At 43.2% G+C, this 16,396-nt stretch overlaps 1 protein-coding gene across 1 annotated transcript in view; it reads left to right on the forward strand.

Moving 5' to 3' along the window:
- Nucleotides 1–1,577: 1,577 nt before the first annotated feature.
- Nucleotides 1,578–16,396, forward strand: part of PLD5 (phospholipase D family member 5) — a 427,488-nt gene continuing 412,669 nt past the window's right edge. Inside the window, exon 1 of the mRNA XM_061382516.1 lies at nt 1,578–1,823. Within this exon, the coding sequence (XP_061238500.1) occupies nt 1,635–1,823 (189 nt within the window). The 5' untranslated portion in view covers nt 1,578–1,634. The remainder of the gene's footprint in view (nt 1,824–16,396) is intronic.

Here is a 16,396-nt window from a genome sequence, read left to right on the forward strand (position 1 = left end):
CCAGTGGTATGCATAGCATTAGATGTCTTTTAAACGTGGTTCAAATCCTTGATTTGAAGTGTGATTCATGCTCGAGTTTCAATTCTTTCAGTCACCAGGAAAATGGGATGAATAACCTGTGTCTTTGCAAACGGTTGAGATTTAGAGATAACCCATAGACTGCGTACACATTACACAATGTAATTCAGCTCCTAAGAAAATAGATTTAGAATAACCAAGAATTGTGTGTGTTTATATGTAGTTGCTGCATCCTCAAACTGACTGCTCATTGGATTTTATTTCAACGACGACTATTACAATATCATCTTTTCATTTGGAGACTTTAAAAGGATATGATACACAATCCTTGCCTTCATAGAACTTCATCAAATTCCAACACAGAATTTTATTCTTTGAAGCTATCAAGCAAGGTGAATAGTTCTGGGTAACTGTTCTGCCAAGGGCTAGAGAGATCAGTTTATCCTTTGCGGCTCCCTTTAAACTCTCCATTACACTTCAGCTTTCAAACACTGAACAAGCTTTTAAATGGACCTGAGAAATCCTTAACACTAGTTGTTATTCGGCTTTTCGGAAAAACCAAAGAATGTTTTGAAAAATGTTTATTTTAAAAATAGCAAAAGGATAAAGAGATTATTAAGATTTAATGATTAATATGCCACCTTATTTCTAAAAAATCATGCCACACTATCTTAAGACTGAGCCTGGGAGGGAAAGCACTCGTAAAAAGGTTTGGGCATGCAAACCTGGCTCTGGGAGCTTGGGAACCAAGAAGAGAACCGCACGAAGCGGAGGCAGAGTGTCTCCTGGAATCGCCCTCCCAGGATCCGAGAGGCGAGGCTGCGGGGAGCCATGCGCCGCCGCCGGGCTACCGCACCCGGAGGGTCCGCATCTCTACACACCCTCCCAGGAAAGCGCACCAGGCTCAAGAAGACACTTGTCCTTGGGGCCGTTTTCTGGACACCTTCTGTTAGGAGTCCCCAGGGGTGGGATAAATGGGCTCCTGAGGCTGGAAGTTACTGAACTTTGAGAAAGAGGGGAGGCAGAGGTCAGGGTGGCGAGTGGGGGAAGGGCAGGGTGGTACCAAGGAGGGAGGGGGCGCGGAGATGGTGCTGACTTCTCCAGGCGCGGTTCGCTTTCGAGTGAAAAACCCGAGGGAAAGAGACCGAGCCCTGCTGAGGGAAGGATGCGGAAGGGAGATCCGCCGCCCGGCTGGGCGCGGCGGGAGGGGCGGCGGCCGGACTCGCAGTCCTCGGCCTCCTCACTGCGCCAACCTGCAGGCGCGCGCGGCCCCTCCCGCCGCACTCCGCCCCCTCCCGCCGCACTCCGCCCGAAGCCGACCCGGCCCAATCGGTGCCGCCGGGGGCCGGTGTGCTGAGCGCCAGCCCTGGACCGCAGGCGCCCGCACCCCGCGCCTCCGCCTCGCTCGCGGCGTCCCTCCTGCCCCATCTTCCTCCCCTCCTCTCCCTCTCCTCCCTCTCCCTCCCCGCCCGCTCCACCCCGCCCTGCCCGCGCTCGGCTCCCCCGCGCTCCCCGCGCCCGGCCCGCGTTCGCTCGCTCCTCCCTCAGCCCCGGCCGGCCTCCCGCACGCCCATCCCGAGCCCGCTGCGCGCCGGCAGCCGTCTGGTCATGTCAGGATGGAGATCCGGCAGCATGAGTGGCTCTCGGCCTCCCCCCACGAGGGCTTCGAGCAGATGAGGCTGAAAAGCCGCCCCAAGGAGCCCTCGCCGAGCCTGACCCGAGTGGGCGCGAACTTCTACAGCAGCGTCAAGCAGCAGGACTACAGCGCCAGCGTCTGGCTCCGGAGGAAAGACAAGCTGGAGCACGTAAGCGCGGCTCGCTCCCCGGGCCGCGGCCCTGCACCTGCCGCACGCGCACCCCAGCCCCGGAGCCGGGAGCGGGGACCCCGCCGGCTGCCCCGCTCGGAGCTGGGGCGTCCGAGTCCTCCGCCAGCCCGGAGCCTCTCCAGCACTTTCCTGCCCCGGGAAGGACTGGGTTGCGGGGAGGGGAGGGGCGGGGATGTTCTCTTCCGGCACTGCTTGTCCCTGCACACCTCGACCTCCCCAGGCTGCCACTGCGGGGAGGGGGGCGGGCGTCATTCGCAGTGCGTTCCTGGGGTGCCTGTGCGGGGTGAGCAAGACGGGGAACTGACCCAGTGTGGCTCCAGGGAGCCGGCGTGACACGGTAGTGGGCTTTATAGAGGGGGCGTTTGCTTCCTGTCTTCAAGGGGGCTATTATACCTGGTCCAGAACTAACATGAACAAATCTGTAAAGTTGTCGCCGCTGGCGACCAGCCTGCGTCCGCACACTATCCATTCGAGTTTTCTGCAGCGTATCCTCTGGGATGAGCAGGTGGCGGTCCTGTCTACCTGCACCCAGCTAGGGAAGAATTTGCACATTGCAAGGAGAAACGGCGAAAGAAAGAGCAGGTCGCCCAGCTCTCGGGCGCGCCGCTGCAGGATGGGGGGCCGGCGAGCGGGACCCCCTCCCCAAGAGTGCGTGTTTCACCGGAAAGGTGTTGGCGCTGGGGCTGAGCTCCTAGGGCTCGCCATTCGGGAGAGAAAAAGTCCTTCTAAAACGGTTTAGTGGATTCACAGTGTCAAATCTGACCCACCAGCATCTCCTTAACCAAATGTTAACATGAAACTAAGAGAATTATCTCAAGAGTGCAGAACAGCTAGCTACCGCCGGGAGGATGTCGTTTCTTCCCGCGGAGCTGCTTAATCCAAATTGGGTCTGTTAATGGAACGAGAAGGTTTCCTTGTATTTGGGTCACATCGCCAATTATGGTAGAAAGATAAGAATAAGAACTTCTGGAACTCACACATCTACCGCCGCAAGGACCACCCCCCACCCCGAAACAACCCACCCTCCCCCCCGCGCGCTGGCTTCTCTTCTGGGCTTTTCAGCAGCAACTAGCATCCCAGGAGAAAGTGGGCAAAAGACTATTTCTCTTACCCGATCTTAAAAGAAAGTCTTTGCCTTTTCTCTGAGGTCCTGATCCAGTCCCTGAAAGAGAAGTTTAAAGATTTGAGTTGGGGTGCAGTCGTCTTGTGTGTAGAGACAATTTCCTGACATCAAATGGATGTCTCAGATCCTTAAGACCATGCAAGTAACTGAAGGAGATTGCTAGGATGTAAGTTGTTTGAAAGGCAGCAGTGTCTGCTTAAAAATGCAAGCTCCAGAATTAGCGAAGGAACCGGTGGTTATTAGTTCAAAAAGGGCCAAACAGCACATTCCTGTAACTTGACTCCTGGTAGTGTTTTATTATTTTAGTACTAGCGAGAATGGTCTACTCTGAGGATGCTGATAGAGTATATCTTCATTTGTTTCACTCTGAATGTGTGTTCATTTGCAGCTTCTGCTTTTAGCTCGTGTAGTTCCTTTATTTTCTTACTGAAAATCAATACTGCCACCTTCTATGAGTATTGTCTTCTTGAATCGCAGACATTGCACATATTATACTTAGATGGTTTCTCACTTTTAGATTTTCATTGAAAGTACTAAGTCATACAGAGTGGGCCATGGCAGCCTCCCCTTAGTGGATGAGTATAGAATGCTCAGCACTTGCTGAGGATTAGAGACCAAGGAAAGTGAGATCTGGTTGTTTCCAGGTAAGGATCTATGCTTTCTTCTTCACTCAAATGCTCCAAAATAGAGCCTTGTACTTGGTTTTGAAAAATTATCTCATTTGTTATTTAAATCAAAGTCACATTTTTGTTTGCTTCCTCAAATATGTTTCATGAAACATATTCTGTTCTGATATTTTGTTATACATACACTTGCTTTCAGTTAGGAATGGGGCTTTGCTTCTGGTGAAATTTTTGGTGATGTTCTCTTGCCCCTTTGAAACATCTATAAACATTTTAATGAAATAATATTTATGAAAGTGCTATGAAAAGGTAAATTAGTATAGCAACGTAATTTTATTTGCATTCAGGCTCAGCTATCTTATGTTATATACACTATGATGTTTCAGGTAGTTTGAAGTTAATTTCTAATTACAAATCTAAAAACCTATAACAAATATATTCAAGTACATTATTGCCATGCAAAACATAAAAATGTAATTGTTGACTTTATAATAGACAGCATTCTGAACATATGTGACACCTTCAGATTTAGATGTTGGAAAGATTAGGATGAGTGTATCATATGAAATTCAAGGGTGATGTACACTAGTTTGACCTCTTTGATCTGTCTAATCAAATGGATGACCACCATTTTTATTATGTTAAAAATGAGTAATTATAATGGAGATCATATGCATGAAAACAGCCTACTGTTCCTTTGCTCATGCTTTAAAAGCAAGTCCAGTATTAAGGGCATAAATAAATTATGGCTTCAAATGATCGCATGTTCAGTCATCTCAATAACAGAATTCCCCGAAATGAAATGTGTCATTGTGTGGACTCTGTCCAGACTTCAGAGGCATTGCTTAATCTGAAAGTCAATAACACGATGTAAAGTGACAGCTGGAGAATGTATTACCACTCAATTTGGTAAAAATGAGAATGGTTTATCTGTCATTTTCTAGTTTACAGGCTATAGGACTAATCCCAAGGTTGGACAAAAGAAAAGTGACATGAATTGAATGATTGATAATTGGAATACATTCAACCCATCTTTCAATTGGATTCCTGGTGTTGGTTGGTTGATACTTAAGATGAATACCCATTTATGTGAGGGAATTCTTCTGTTCATAGTCATGATTAGAAGCTACAAGGAAGTTACATTTATACCATGAATTCTAGATTTTGAACTCTACTTGTAAATTTTAGGAAAAAGTAAAATTTCTGGGCCCTGTGTAGAGTGTTGTCTTATTAGCTTCAAATAGTCCTTCCAATCCCCCTTCTGATGTCTATGTCAGAAGCTTTCTGTGTCCCTTTTCATACTTTAATAATACTCTGCTATGCAAAAGCTCTTGAGTGATCAAGCCTGGTCCCTGGTTCCAAAGCTAAATCTTCTTTGGGGATCAAGAATCCAACACGGTTCACCATAAGCTATCATCTTGGGGGCTTGTCTGTGCTCTTGCTTCTTAGACTCTTTTGCCTCCTGTTGTGCCTGATACTTCATATGGCTTTAAAAGGCATTGGGTTTGGGAGACAATGGAAGTCTTACTCTCTGTAGGATCCTGTATTTAGTTTAGGTATAATGTACAAATGGAGGTTGCCTGGTGGCTCAGATGGTAAAGAATTTGCCTGCAATGCAGAAGACCCAGGTTTGACTCCTGAGTCAGAAAGATCCCCGAGAGGAGGGCATGCCAACCCACTCTAGTATTCTTGCCTGGAGAATCCCATGGACAGAGGAGCCTGGTCGACTACTGTCCATGGGGTCACAGAGAATCAGACACGACTGAAGCGACTTAGCATACACACAGGTACAAATGAATGTTATGATCTGGCAAACAAGAGAAGCACAGGGCCGCTTTTCCAACTCTAACCCTTCTACTCTGTCAGGCCTTCCTGGGGTTGGGTCACTGAGAGTCACTGTTTAATACAGTCTGACTATCTCAGAGCACAGTATTATGTTAGGCTGGTGTCCTTTGGTGGTATTAATGTATGCCTTGATTGACTTCTTTTTTTTTGTTTTGTTTTTTTTTCACAAGCAGGGAGAGTTGCAGAGGCTACTCTGCTAAGTTGCCTGGCTTTATACCAGTTGTGTGTGTAGAGGTTTCTTGATGCTTTTTAAGGAGATGGGGATGTCTTGTTTTCTCTCCTGCTTGTTCAGTTAGCTTTTGTCAGATTGTGGTTAAGAGCAGGGCTCTGGTGAGATAGTCCTGGGCAAAGGACTCACCATGACCAAGATGTACACTCACAGTCCTCTGTAAGAAGTCACAGGTTTACCAGATGACTTAAGGAGACCGTCCATGTCTGTACTCCAGTGAGGGATAGTCCCCTTATGGCAGGGGCTCAGTACTACAGAAGAATTTTTTCCTTACACTTCTCACTTGTGCCGGTTGGCACATGTCTTATTTCAGGCTGGTATAACAGAATACCATAGACGGGGTGCCTTTTAAGCATTTATTTCTCACAGTTCTGGAATCTGGGAAGTCCAAGGTCAAGTCTTAGCCAGATTTGGTGTCTGGTAAGGTCTGGTTTCTGGTTCATAGGTAGCCATCTTTCTGCTGAGTCCTCAGGTGGTGGTGGAGGTCGAGGAGCTCTCTGAAGACTATTCTGTTCACGTGGCACGCCTGCATGCTCAGTCGCTTGGTGATGTCCGACTCTTTGCGACTTCGTGGACTATAGCCTGCCAGGCTCCTCTGTCCATGGGAATTCTCCAGGGAAGAATACTGGAGTGGGTTGCCAGTTCCTCCTTCAGGGGAATCTTCCCAATGATCCCAATCTTCCCGGGATCAAACCCATGTCTCCTGCCTCTCCTGCTTTGGCAGGTGGATTCTTTACCATTAGGGCCACCTGGGAAGCCCTTGTTCCTGTGGGCTTATTATCTAATCACCTCCCAAAGGCCCCACCTCTAAAGGCCAGGATATTGAGGATTAGGTTTCAGCATATGAATTTAGTGGGTGGGGGTGGAGTGGGGGACACATAAGCATCCAGACATCCAATCCATAGCAGAAGGGGATTTTCCACATCTTAGTTCCCTGCACTGCTGGAAGCTCCATCCTGGTCCTTGTTTTCATGATTGTCAAATCAGCTACACGGAAGCTGGTGGATTCTGTAATGCCCTTCACTGCTTCTACCCAGAAGTGATACATCTGTTTGACTCATGGTTGTTGTTGGCCAAAGTAAGTTTCCTGGCCAAGGCTTCCTTGAAAGAGGGTGAAGAAGGGGGATTCAACCAAGACCCAAAAGAAGGAGAAAGAGAACACCCATGACTAGCTCATAACCATGAGACATAAAGCTCTTAGCACAGCATATGGCCCATGTTCAGTGTTCAACACACAGAATCTGTTGGTATAATTGCTACTCAGGTGTTGCCTAGCTGATCACACACACACACACTACCCAAAAAGCTTCCACATTTTATATCTGAGATCAGCCTGCCTGCATTAGGGGCTTCCCTAGTGGCTCAGATGGTAAAGAATCTGCCTACGATGCAGGAGACCCAGGTTTGATCCCTGGGTTGTGGAGATCCCCTAGAGGAGGAAATGGCAAACCCACTCAAATATTCTTGCCTGGAAGAAATCCCATGGACAGAGGAGCCTGGTGGACTACAGTCCACAGGGTTGCAAGAGTTGGACACAACTGAGCAACTAACACTTTTGCCTGCATTCTAGATCTGGACCCAGAGTGTATGGTTCCTTTTGTCAGTAAGGCTGTCTCACTGTCCTGGGCCCATTAAGTTGTCTTTCTGCCCAGCTTCTAGTTCATTTTCTGGGGGCCTAACATTTTCCTTAGGACTTCCCTGGTAGCTCAGCTGGTAAAGGATTCACCTGCAATGCAGGAGACCCCGTTTTGATGCTTCCTCCTGCAGGAGATCTTCCCAACCCTGGGATCGAACCTGGGTCTCCTACATTGTAGGCAGATTCTTTACCATCTGAGCCACCAGGGAAGCCCCTAATGCAGGCAGGCTGATCTCAGATATAAAATATGGAAGCTTTTTGGGTAGAGTGTGTGTGTGATCCACTAGGCAACACCTGAGTAGCAATTACACTGATAGGTTCTGTGTGTTGAACATTGAACATGGGCCGTATGCTGTGCTAAGAGCTTTATGTCTCATGGTTACGAGCTAGTCATGGGTGTTCTCTTTCTCCTTCTTTTGGGTCTTGGTTGAATCCCCCTTCTTCACCCTCTTTCAAGGAAGCCTTGGCCAGGAAACTTACTTTGGCCAACAACAACCATGAGTCAAATAGATGCATCACTTCTGGGTAGAAGCACTGAAGGGCATTACAGGATCCACCAGCTTCCGTGTAGCTGATTTGACAATCATGAAAACAAGGACAAGGATGGAGCTTCCAGCAGGCCTGGGCCAGTGGGCCCCTGTTTGCTCCCTGCCTGGCCATTCTGAGGCTGACTCGTATTCTTACTTTCTCTGTGGGTTCTGCTAGTAGAGACCAACTCCTTGCCCTATCTCTAATATGTGCTTTCCTTCACAAATTTGTGCTGCATGGTGCTCAGAAAGCCCTTTTAAAATTCAAAGAGAAAGCAGAAGAGAAACTGTGAAGAGTAGAAGCCAGAATCCTTAATGTTCATATTATAGTGAGCCTTAGTATCTTGCAAGGTTTAATAAGTGCCTCACTTAAAACAAAACAAAACAAAACAAAACAAAACAAAACTCCTCAAAGTGTGAATTTTCACACTTAAATAGAATTTATGTTACCAGTGAATAGTAAATAAATATCAAGTGCACACTTTCCTCCTGGAGTAAATTATTCACATAAAGAGCAAAGAATAAATGGATTAGTGCAAACTTGGTCACAGTGGTCTAGGCTCATACTATGTAATGTCGTTTATGTCCCACAGAGCAGATTTGTCCAAGTAATTATACTCCATGGAGCAGATCAGTCAAGCACCAGAAGACAGAGTTCAACCTAAGGGAATGAATCTTTAAAATATACCATTAAAAACCAACCAACTAATCCACCAACCAACCAACCAAACAAGGAGGAAATATCCTTTTTTATGTTAATAGTATTTTTGGCCAGACTGGGTAAATTTTGTCTGGCAAACATTTAAGAACATTAACATTTACCAGGATTATTTCCTGTGACTGTAGGTAAACAGAAACGGAAAGCCTAGACTGAGGCAGAATTCCCTACCTCTCTAACGCATGGTCAAGAAATGAAAGTCTAGGTGTCTCTTGAGTATCTTCTGAAGCAGCTCAGCATTGTGTCCACTACTGTATTTGTCATTACTTTACATGGTGTATGTTTATAAAGGGCTAATGGACTGTGGGTTGATATTTGAGTTTGTTTTGAAGAAACATTGACTTCTTTGATCTCTGGCTTACTGATTTAACATAATTGCAGTCAGTGACATATCATATTAAATATATTTAACTTGAGAAGCTTAGGACCACAGAGCTTAAGATTCCTTTTACTTCCCTTGTTCCATGTAATAGCTACTAAATATTTCCTATGGTTAGTTTCTCTGAAAGTTTTCACTTCTTTTCACAGATTTTTATATCTGTCTCAGGTTTACACCTGTGTAACAGTTTCCAGTTCTTCTGTTTTAGCTCCAAAGGTCAAGAAGTCTGATGAATCTTTTAACTTCTGGAACAGGACAGTAGCTTGTTAACATAGTATATATGATATGTTCTTGTACTGAATTGATTGATAGATGGTGCAGTTAGGCAGAGATAGAGTTTGTGGTAAAAACCCATAGGTGTTGCTTCATGTGTCTGCATTGGGGACTTTTAAAGTTACTGATTGCCTCAAATTCATATGTATGTATATTGTACTGCAGGAGTTTAGAATACAACATAACTGTCAAGGTACAGTTGGAATGCCACACAGTGGATGGAAAGAGACACCTTTTTACCAAAAATGTACATTTAAATTTTTCTCAGTGAAAGTGAAAATCTCTCAGTTGTGTCTGACTCTTTGCGACCCCATGGACTATACAGTCCATGGAATTCTCCAGACCAGAATACTGGAGTGGGTAGCCTAGCCCTTCTCCAGGGGATCTTCCCGACTCAGGGATCAAACTGAGGTCTCCTGCAATGCAGGTGATTCTTTACCAACTGAGCTCTCAGGGAAGCCCAAGTTTTTCCTTAGAAACAGAGACAAAAGAGCTCAGTTTCTAAAATCACACATCAAACTGGTAAGCTGGGCTTCTGAAGAATAAGAAGAACATGGCAAAATTTCTCAGGTAGATGTAGGTCCATTGGAAAATCTCACTGATGTCTAGCATATGAAGTGGGCCCAAGCTGGACTACCCGACCGGGTACCATGGACTGGATGTCATATAAGTTGGGTGATAAGTGTGAGTTTCTGTCCTCTAGAGTAGACAGTGAACCTTGTGAACATAGTATTTTCTGTCTTGAGCTATAATTGTGCTCCTGCCAGCAAGTTGTTAGGTCTGTAACTGGTAATAACATGAGGAATTAAGTTCAGAAGATGGGACTCATTGAAATTAAGAAAAAAAAAAAAAAAAACACTGCCATACTCATCATCAGCAGATATTTATTGAGAATGACTTTAATGTGAAAGATATCTTGTTAGGAGATTACGAGGACTTTGACTCAACAAGCATTTATCTGACATATGTACTGTGTTTCAAACAGTAGAGAGTATACAAAGACCAAAACAAGTATTTGCCCTCCCTTAAGATGCTTACAAATAGCTGAATACAAATAGTGAAAAGAAGAGAAGCGAAAAGCAAAGGAGAAAAGGAAAGATATAAACATCTGAATGCGGAGTTCCAAAGAATAGCAAGAAGAGATAAGAAAGCCTTCTTCAGCGATCAATGCAAAGAAATAGAGGAAAACAACAGAATGGGAAAGACTAGAGATCTCCTCAAGAAAATCAGAGATACCAAAGGAACATTTCATGCAAAGATGGGCTCGATAAAGGACAGAAATGGTATGGACCTAACAGAAGCAGAAGACATTAAGAAGAGATGGCAAGAATACACAGAAGAACTGTACAAAAAAGATCTTCATGACCCAGATAATCACGATGGTGTGATCACTGACCTAGAGTCAGACATTCTGGAATGTGAAGTCAAGTGGGCCTTAGAAAGCATCACTACGAACAAAGCTAGTGGAGGTGATGGAATTCCAGTTGAGCTATTCCAAATCCTGAAAGATGATGCTGTGAAAGTGCTGCACTCAATATGCCAGCAAATTTGGAAACCTCAGCAGTGGCCACAGGACTGGAAAAGGCCAGTTTTCATTCCAATCCCAAAGAAAGGCAATGCCAAAGAATGCTCCAACTACCGCACAATTGCACTCATCTCACATGCTAGTAAAGTAATGCTCAAAATTCTCCAAGCCAGGCTTCAGCAATATGTGAACTGTGAACTTCCTGATGTTCAAGTTGGTTTTAGAAAAGGCAGAGGAACCAGAGATCAAACTGCCAACATCCACTGGATCATGGAAAAAGCAAGAGAGTTCCAGAAAAACATCTATTTCTGCTTTATTGACTATGCCAAACAAAGCCTTTGACTGTGTGGATCACAATAAACTGTGGAAAATTCTGAAAGAGATGGGAATACCAGACCACCTGATCTGCCTCTTGAGAAATTTGTATGCAGGTCAGGAAGCAGCAGTTAGAACTGGACATGGAACAACAGACTGGTTCCAAATAGGAAAAGGAGTTCGTCAAGGCTGTATATTGTCACCTGTTTATTTAACTTCTATGCAGAGTACATCATGAGAAATGCTGGACTGGAAGAAACACAAACTGGAATCAAGATTACTGGGAGAAATATCAATAACCTCAGATATTCAGATGACACCACCCTTATGGCAGAAGGTGAAGAGGAACTCAAAAGCCTCTTGATGAAAGTGAAAGTGGACAGTGAAAAAGTTGGTTTAAAGCTCAACGTTCAGAAAACAAAGATCATGGCATCTGGTCCCATCACTTCATGGGCAATAGATTGGAAAACAGTGGAAACAGTGTCAGACTTTATTTTTCTGGGCTCCAAAATCACTGCAGATGGTGACTGCAGCCATGAAATTAAAAGACGCTTACTCCTTGGAAGGAAAGTTATGACCAACCTAGATAGCATATTCAAAAGCAGAGACATTACTTTGCCAACAAAGGTCCATCGAGTCAAGGCTATGGGTTTTCCTGTGGTCATGTATGGATGTGAGAGTTTAACTGTGAAGAAGGCTGAGCTCCGAAGAATTGATGCTTTTGAACTGTGGTGTTGGAGAAGTCTCTTGAGAGTCCCTTGGACTGCAAGGAGATCCAACCAGTCCATTCTGAAGGAGATCAGCCCTGGGATTTCTTTGGAAGGAATGATGCTAAAGCTGAAATTCCAGTACTTTGGCCACCTCCTGAGAAGAGTTGACTCATTGGAAAAGACTCTGATGCTGGGAGGGATTGGGGGCAGGAGGAGAAGGGGACGACAGAGGATGAGGTGGCTGGATGGCATCACCGAGTCGATGGACATGAATTTGGGTAAACTCCGGGAGTTGGTGATGGACAGGGAGTCCTGGCGTGCTGCGATTCATGGGGTTGCAAAGAGTTGGACACGACTGAGTGACTGATCTGTTCTGATCTGAAGATGCTTACAGTTTTTATAAATACAGTTATAATATGAATACAGTGTTATGAATAATGCAGAAAAATGCAAAGTAGCGTAAAGCTATCTTCAAAGGACTTAGTTTAGACAAGGTTAAAATAGGCAATGAATCTTGTGATATACTGATTACATATTGTAACAAAGTTAAATTTATTCTAGTAATGCAAAGTTGATATAAAAGTTGAAAGTCAATCTAATTTATCACATTAAAAATGAAAATAAACCTGTAAATAAATGAAGTAAAAGTGTTTGTTGAGATTCTATACACAGGTATGACAAAATTCTCAATAAATTGGAAATAAAAGGAAACTTCATTATTCTGATAAAGAGTTTCTTTAAAAAGATGAAGAAACTGTGAAGTTAACTTTATTAACTCTAAAGTTAATGGTGAAGTACTTAAAAATACCTTCCTGGATACTGAGGCATGGATGTCTACCATCATTACATCTATTCAGCATTGTACAGAAGGTCATAACCAATGCAATAAAGTAAGAGTAAGAATTCAGAAGGAAATAGTAAAATTGTCATTATTAGTAGAAGACATTATTCTATATATCTGAACAAAATAAACTACAGCTACACTTAATGAATTAGTAATGTCACTGAATTCATCATGGCCACTGAATAAAAAGTTACTATGCAAATTAAATTAGGAAAAAAATATTACAAAATAAAACTAAAAACTGTTACCATTTACATTGGCATAACAAGATCAAATATTTAAGGAGGCTGATAAGACCTCTTTTTAATTCTCTCCCAGATTGATCTGTGTAATTCTAATTAAAATCCCAGCAAGTTTGTATTTGTTGAAAGTGATTTTAAAATTTATATGAAAATGCAAAAGGCCAAGAATAGCTAAGAGAATCTTGATGAAGAGCAAAGTTAGTCAACGTTCCAGATAGCAAATCTAGATTAATTAAGCAGTGTGGTATTGGTGCAGGGTAAATGAACAGATCAAGAGAGTATAGAAACGGACCTGTGTATACTTTATTATTGATAGGTTCTTGATTTATGACAAAAGTGGCCAGCATAGAAGCACAGAGGGGAAAGATGGTCTTTTATAAAAAATGGTGTTGTCATATATCTATATTAAAAAAAAAAAGTGGTTTCTTTTTCACACTATACACAAATGTGGTTAAAGAAATCTTCACTCTAGGGAAAGTTTTGTATTGGGCTTTAGGGCTTCCCTGGTGGCTCATGCAGTAAAGAATCCGCCTGCAATGCTGGAGACCTGGGTTTAATCCCTGGGTTGGGAAGATCCCCTGGAGAAGGGAAAGGCTACCCACTCCAGTATTCAGGCCTGGAGAATTCCTTGGACAGTACAGTTCATGGGGTCTTAAAGAGTTGGACACAACTGAGCAACTTTCACTTTACTTTACATTAAGGAGCCTAGGAACAAGAGCTGCTGAATGTAGGAACGGCCTGAACCAAGGCTTTTGAGTGGAATCTTGGGGAGAAAAAGACTGGAAGTATGACAAGTGTGACTGGAGGACAGGGTTTGTTTAAGGGAGTGTTGGGTGTGAAGACAGTGGTAGGTAAGGACAAGACCAGGGAGACTTGAGAACTGGAATTGTAAGCTGAAAATGCTCAGCTTTTCTGTAAGCAAACAGGAGATATTTTAGTAGGTACTTATTCAGAAAACCTGGTGGTGGCTTGCAGTGTTGAGGAAGAAGAGCCTGGAGGAGGGGACCAGTGTAAAGTCTCTTTTAGTGGTAGAGCTGGAAAGTAACAAAAGAATGTGGTGGCAAGTAGAAAAATTGGGGAACAGATGCAAGAAATATTCTGAAGATAAGCATTCATTGGGGAGAGATCCCTTGTCATCTAGTGGTTAAGATTTGGTGCTTTCATTAAGTGGACCACGGTTCCGTCTGGGTTGAGGAACTGAGATCCCACAAGCCCGCGGCACACACCACCCCACCAAAAGTGCTACTCCAGTAAACACTCGGAGGATAATAAAGTGAAACAGCCTTATTAAAAAACAAAAAGAGTTCTTGGGACTTGGTGCTTGACTGGATGTGAGGAGTCTGAGAAAGCTCATCAATTCAGCAAATATTTATTGAGTGCCAGCATGTCATGGAAATTGTGATTGACATGATGGATTCAAGCATCAACGGGGAAAATGTCAATAACATCTTGAGAGTTGGAATTCTGCCTTCCTCATTTTGGAATCTTGGATCCAAGCCATTGTTATTATCTTGATTCAATAGTATCAGTATTGTTAATAGTATCAATATTATGATCATAATTAACAAACTCCAATTTCTGCTCTCTTCAAGGAGCTGAGCTCAAGGCTTGAGAAAATTCAAATGTCTGGGACTGGGCCTTTGACGTCAGGTTGTTTATGATCTAGTTTTTCAGAACTCAGCTTAAATGTTTTCACTTCTAAACCTAAAGTCCAGTAAAATACACCTTTATGTGGTCCCATTAATGGTGTATTTCTAATGCCCTTCATAATGCCTGGTAGACCTTCAGCGTTGACTGACGTGATTATTGAAAGAGTGAATGAATTAACATGTCCTTAGCAGGGCAGGTGGGGCTTATACACAAGTGAAAGAATCAGGTAGCATGTCCTACTTGACAGATAAATGGTAAGATGTTAAATGTAAGATGAGTTCAGTGGGAAGAAACACCAGAAGCTCCATGAGAAACTCCTAAGAAGTGTTATGGTTAAATGTTAGCTGGAGAAGGTAACAGACAAGGCTGCCTCTAAACCCTCTTTAGTTTATTTGAGATTCTGTCCATTCTTTTTAAGACTTGGGATGTGAGAGTTTTATGGCCACTTTAGTGGCCTATTCCAGTATCTAATGTTATTGTTTACATGATTTTTTTTTGTTTTTTATGTCTATATATCTTGGTTTTTATTAGTCAAGGAGAATATTAACTTTTAAAGTTTCACAAGTACCATGGTCTAACTTTTTGCCATGCCTAAATCTGCTGGTTCATCACTTAGCCTCTGCCCTGTTTTGGCAGAGTACAGTCAGTCAGAGACTGTAAGATACTTTATGGCAGGGAATGTGTCAAAACTGCCAAAATCTCCTTAAAGACCTGCCACTCATGATCATTAAGAATCTCCTACCATGACTTCCTGACTTATCTGTTTCCAGATTTTTTTCATTCCCTAAGATCTTTTTGCTGCAATCCATGATTTGTGCACACATTGCTTAAAATCTGTCCTATAAGATTCCAGATACATCTTTTTTTTTTTTTTTGAAAAATAAACTTTTATTTTGGAATAACTAGATTTATGGAAAAGTTGTACAGATAGTAGAGGTGTTTCTTATACATCCCTCACCCCAATTTCAGTTTCGTTTAGGATTATAATAAATTTCCAACTCCAGATTTCATCAGAATTTCACCAGTTTTTAATGACCTTTTTCTGTTCTAGGATCCAATGCAAGGTAATCCATTGCGTTCAGTTGTCGTGTGTCCTTAGTCAACCTCTGGTCTGTGATAGCTTTTCAGGCTTTTCTCATTCTTCGTGGTCTTCATAGTTTTTGTTTACAGCCTTATTGAGGCATAACTGATATAAAAAAATTGTAAGATATTTAAAGGATTCCTGCCATTGAGTTAATGAAAGCATCCATCACCTCATTTATTGTGTGTGTGAGAACATTAAAGCTTTACTCTGAAAGCAAAGGTAAATTATATCATGGCGTTATCATTGGTAATCACTATGTTTGTATTGACTGTTGTTGCTTAGTCCCTAAGTTGTGTCCGACTCTTTTCCCACTCCATGGACTGTAGCCCACCGGGCTCCTCTGTCTATGGGATTCTCAGAGAGGCAAGAGTACTGGAGTGGGTTGCCATTTCCTTCTCCAGGGGAATCTTCCCGACCCTGTGTCTCCTGCATTGGCGGGTGGGTTCTTTACCACTGAACCTTCAGGGGAGCCCTGTTTATATTGATCCTCAGACCTTATTCATCTTATAATTGAAAGTGTACACTTTTACTGACCTTTCCCTATTTTCCACACTCCCGAGGCCCTGACAACCACGCTTCCACTATCTGAGTATGTGAGTTTGAGTGGGATTTTTTGTTTGTTGTTTTTTTAGATCTTATGTATAAGTGGTACCATGTGGTATTTGTCTTTGTTTGGTTTCCCTTACTTAGCATAATGCGTTCAAGTTCCTCCATATTGTTGTAAATTAAAGGATTTCCTTTTTATTCATGGTTAAATAGTGTTCTGTACATTCATATATCACATCTTATCTATTCATTCACCTGCTTATGGACACTTAGGTTGTTTTCA

The sequence above is a fragment of the Bos javanicus genome, chromosome 16 (assembly GCF_032452875.1).
Source record: "Bos javanicus breed banteng chromosome 16, ARS-OSU_banteng_1.0, whole genome shotgun sequence".
NCBI classification, from domain to species: Eukaryota; Metazoa; Chordata; class Mammalia; order Artiodactyla; family Bovidae; genus Bos; species Bos javanicus.